Here is a 5,146-nt window from a genome sequence, read left to right on the forward strand (position 1 = left end):
TGTTCCTAAAAGGGTTTTTCTGCTGACCAGCTGGGCTAGTACACGCTTAGACAAGTTTGTTCCTAAAAGGGGTTTTTCTGCTGACCAGCTGGGCTAGTACACGCTTAGACAAGTTTGTTCCTAAAAGGGTTTTCTGCTGACCAGCTTGGGCTAGTACACGCTTAGACAAGTTGGTTCCTAAGGGTTTTTCTGCTGTCCGCATTGGACACATTTTACTAACCAGCCGGGCTCGTAGGGCACATTTTCTACTGACCAGGCCTGAAAGGGAGCGGGAGTAAAGACGTGCATTATGGGGGATTGGTGATGTCATCATGCCTGCAACTCCCCTGTGTTCTGGGTACGCCTTGACCCCTAGGACACACAATGATACAAAGGACGTTACATCATGAAAGTGTGGTCTCTCTCTCTCTCTCTCTCTCCTCTCTCTCCTCTCTCTCTCTCTCTCTCTCTCTCTCTCTCTCTCTCTATACAACTGTATGTGTGTGTACCTGGGATTGGCTGAAGAAGGGTTGTTAGTGCTGAAATCTGAGTATTCTCTTCTTTCTGTGGTGTGCAGATACAGGACAAGCAGCTTGCAATACTCCTCTCTCACCTGATGAGGGCAACAGAGCACAGTGTTACACACACACACACACCACAGACACACACACATACACACACACACATACACACACACACATACACACACACCATACCGTTTTGTTCAGTAGGCAGTGCATGATGAACAGCAGTGCTCCCTGTAGAGAGTTGAGGATAGTGAAGAGATATGTCATGACCACTGTCCCCTCCTCTTGGAACTGGAACACTCCAAATATCCACATAGTACCCAACACACACAGCTGGGCTACTGCTGTTCACTGTGAACACCCTGGAGAGAGAGAGGGAGGAGGAGGGAAGGAGGGGGGGTGGGAGGAGGAGGGAAGGAGGGGGGAGGACGGAAGGAGGGAGAGGGGAGAGGGAAGGAGGTGGGGAAGGAGGGGGGGAGAAGGACGGGAGGAGGGAGGGAATGAGGGGGTGAGGGTGGGGAGGGAGGAGGGGAGAGGAGGGGAGAGGGGAGAGGGGAGAGTGGAGGGTGGATGGGAGGGGAGGAGGGCGGAGCAAGACAGTTTTAGAAGTTTTACTTCACAAATAAAATCTGAATTGCATTAATTAATTAATTTACACAATATATGGTCATACTTTGGGCAGGAGGTTAGGAAGTGCAGCTCAGTTTCCACCTCATTTTGTGGGCTGTGTGAACATAACCTGTCTTCTCTTGAGAGCCAGGTCTGCCTACGGCGGCCTTTCTCAATAGCAAGGCTATGCTCACTGAGTCTGTACATATTCAAAGCTTTCCTTAAGTTTGGGTCAGTCACAGTGATCAGTATTCTGCCCTCTGTTTAGGGCCAAATAGCATTCTAGTTTGCTCAGTCTTTTTGTTAATTCTTTCCATGTGTCAAGAAATTATCTTTTCGTTTTCTCATGATTTGGTTGGGTCTAATTGTGTTGCTGTCGTGGGGCTCTGCGGGGTGTGATTCTGTTTGTGAACAGAGCCCAAGGACCAGCTTACTTCATCTCTCTGTAGGTGATGGCTTTGTAATAACTTCTTATGGCTTGGGGGCAGTATTTTCGACGTCTGGATGAGAAGCGTGCCCAAAGTAAACTGACTGCTAGGATATCCATATTATTAGTAGATTTGGATAGATTTGGATAGAAAACACTCGGAAGATTCTAAAACTTTGAATGATGTCTGTGAGTAAAATATAACTTATTTAAGCAGGCGAAACCCCAAGGACAAAACATCCAGGATTTGTTTTTTGAGTTCATTCTCTTTTCAAAGACTTTCATTGGGAATCTAGAATTCTAAGGCAGTTGCTTGTAGTTCCTATGGCTTCCACTGGATGTCGACAGTCTTTAGAATTGGTTGATGTTTTTCCTTTGAGAAATGAAGAAGTCCGGCTGTTCAGAACGAGGGTCGAGTGAAATGTACTGTTTAATAGAGGCGCGTGACCAGAAATGCTCGCTAACACTTGTTTTCCTCCGGTATTGAACGTTGTTCATCCCATCATAAATTTGACCAATTATTTACGTTAACAAATACCTAAAGATGTATTAGGAAAGTTGTTTGAAATGTTTGGACAAAGGTAATTTATGAGATATTTGTAGTCATGTTGCACGAGTGGTAACTGTTTGTTTTCTGGATCAAACACGCCGAATAAATTAACATTTTGGATATATAACGATGGAATTAATAATGACAAAGGACCATTTGTGATGTTTATGGGACATATTGGAGTGCCAACAGAAGAAGCTCGTCAAAGGTAAGGCATGAATTATATCTTTATTCCTGAGTTAAGTGTTGCGCCTGACGGTTGAATTATGATTGTCTGTGTTTGTTGATGGGGTGTGCTGTCCTCAGATAATAGCATGGTTTGCTTTCGCCGTAAAGCCTTTCTGAAAACTGACACAGCGGCTGGATTAACTAGAAGTTTATCTTCAATCCTATGTATAACACTTGTGTCTTTTATCAATGTTTATGATGAGTATTTCTGTAATTTGATGTGGCTCTCTGCAATTTAATCGGATGTTATGTTCAGTAATGCATTGTCTCAAATAACGCGTCAATTAAAACGGAGGTTTTTGGACATAAAGAGTGACTTTATTGAACAAAACATTCATTTATTGTGCAACATGAGTCCACCAGATGAACATCCGTCTAAGGTTAGTGATTCATTTAATCACTATTTCTGACTTTTGTGAGCCGTCTCCTCCTTGGCTGGAAAATGTCTGTATGGTTTTCTGTGGCTAGGCGCTATCCTAACATACATTTCCCTGAATCTGGATTTTTGGGACGTCTCTAGGGCGATTGGCTGGATGCTGGTCTAATTTCAATTGATCAGGAAAAGGCATTTGACCGAGTTGAACATAATACCTATGGCACACTTTTGAGGCTATAAGCTTCAGTTCGGTTTTATTGCCATGATCAGGGTGATATATGGTGACATTTGAAAGAGTATTGAAAGTGACGGTGGCTTCAGTGCTCCTTTAAAGTGTGTAGAGGAATTAGGCAGCGGTGTTCGTTGTCCAGAATGTTGTATGCCATCACTATAGAGCCACTACTAAATAGCATTAGATGTCGCATTGAAGTGGTGAACCTTTCAGGGAGATCCCTCCTGTTCCTCTCTCAGCATATGCTGATGATGGAGTTATTTTGGTGAAAAATCAAGCGGAGGTGGATAGTTGAGTCTCATGGTTGATCAGTTTAATTAAGGGAGTATCCTCTGGAAAGGTAAATTGGGAAAAAAGTTGTGCTTTACAGAATTGGAAATGGTCTGGAGGGATCATGGCTTTGCCAAGAGGGTTGGAATGGTGCAAGATAGGTTTTAAGTATCTTGGAGTGTACCTAGGGGATGAGGAGACAATGGGAATGGTGCAAGAGAGGTTTTAAGTATCTTGGAGTGTACCTAGGGGATGAGGAGACAATGGGAATGTGTGCAAGAGAGGTTTAAGTAGCTTGGAGTGTACCTAGGGGATGAGGAGACAATGGGAAAAAAATGTCCTCAGATAATTGCATGGTTTGCTTTTGCCGTAAAGCCTTTTTGAAATCTGACAAAGCGGCTGGATTAACAAGAAGTTAAGCTTTAGGGTACGTGGGACGCTAGCCAACATCCAGTGAAATTGCAGAGCTGCAAATTCAAAACCAGAAATACTCATTATAAAAATTCTGAAAACATACAAGTGCTATACATCGGTTTAAAGATTAACTTGGTTGTATGACATGTAAAACATGGTATCATTGCAGTTAATGCTTTCGTATCTGTCACTCATTAAGGTGTTGGAGATGGATGGCCTTTTTGTAAGAGAAACTATTTTTCACTGTTTTATGGAGTGTGAGTGAACAAAGCCTCTCTGTGAAATACTAGTCTCTGTTTACAGCCGTAGGGGAGACTTTCAATAAAACTGTTTTTATTTTGGGGGTTTCAATGCAGCAGAAAAGAAAATGTCAATTGTTACATTTTATTTTGGGACAAACACACACACGCGCGCACACACACACACACACACACACGCACACGCACACGCACACGCACACGCACACGCACACGCACACGCACACACACACACACACACACACACACACACACACACCACACACACCCTTACTGATCTTGTGTAGGTTGGAGAGGTCAGGGTTGAGACTAGAGAACTTCTGGGCCAGCCTCCAGACAGTGATGATGAAGATGAAAGCGTTAAGGAAGATGATGGTGCATACTGGGCCGAAGAAACTCCAGATGAATCCTCTCTCCAGAGACAACCAACAGCTGACAAAGACACAGAGAGAATAACATTAGATTTAGGTTAAAAACATGTTATATTTCTGTTCATTTAAGTTAGGTTCAATCAAGGATCTTTCTCTGGAGACAACTAACAGATTACACACCAAGTGGATATAGTTAGAATAAGGTTATATTAAAGTTGGAATTATGTTATCTGGTGTTATTTACATGTTATAATTATGTTTAAGAAAACCTCTGTCCAGAGACAACCAGCAGCTGACAGGTTATTATATGGGACAGATTCACTACTACACACACACACACACACACACACACGCACACGCACACGCACACGCACACGCACACGCACACGCACACGACACGCACACACACACACACACACACACACCACACACACACACACACACCACACACACACACACACACACACACACACACACACCACACAGAGAGAGAGAGAGTTAGAGACACAGAGTCAGACTCACTGTTGTGTGGTACCGTATCCATCTGGGTAGGTGACAGCAGAGATGATGACTATAGTCAGTGGCAGTCCATATCCCACAGCATGCAGGTACAGAGGTCTACAGTAAGAACAATCACAGAGCTTCATAAAATACAGGTACAAAGATTTACAGTAAGATGGAAATCAAAGAGCTTCATAAAATATACAGGTGCAGAGGTTTACAATAAGAAGAATCAAAGAGCTTCATAAAATACAGGTACAGAGTTTTACAATAAGAAGAACCTTTGTCCCTCCCGAGCCCATACGGGAGTTGTAGCGATGAGACGAGATAGTAATTACTAACAATTGGATACCATGAAATTGGGAGAAAAAGGGGGTGTCACACCCTGGCCTTAGTATTCTGTGT

At 43.3% G+C, this 5,146-nt stretch overlaps 1 protein-coding gene across 1 annotated transcript; it reads right to left on the reverse strand.

Annotated features, from left to right (window-relative positions):
• Positions 1-245: 245 nt before the first annotated feature.
• On the reverse strand, positions 246-4,888 carry LOC109876892 (CD97 antigen-like). Its single transcript, XM_031817610.1, is given in 5 exon segments — positions 246-258; positions 489-592; positions 696-868; positions 4,144-4,301; positions 4,763-4,888. Coding segments are annotated over 5 exon segments (573 nt in total). The 5' UTR covers position 4,888.
• Between the last annotated feature and the right edge of the window lie 258 nt (positions 4,889-5,146).

Source organism: Oncorhynchus kisutch, unplaced genomic scaffold (assembly GCF_002021735.2).
Source record: "Oncorhynchus kisutch isolate 150728-3 unplaced genomic scaffold, Okis_V2 scaffold1097, whole genome shotgun sequence".
Classification (NCBI taxonomy): domain Eukaryota; kingdom Metazoa; phylum Chordata; class Actinopteri; order Salmoniformes; family Salmonidae; genus Oncorhynchus; species Oncorhynchus kisutch.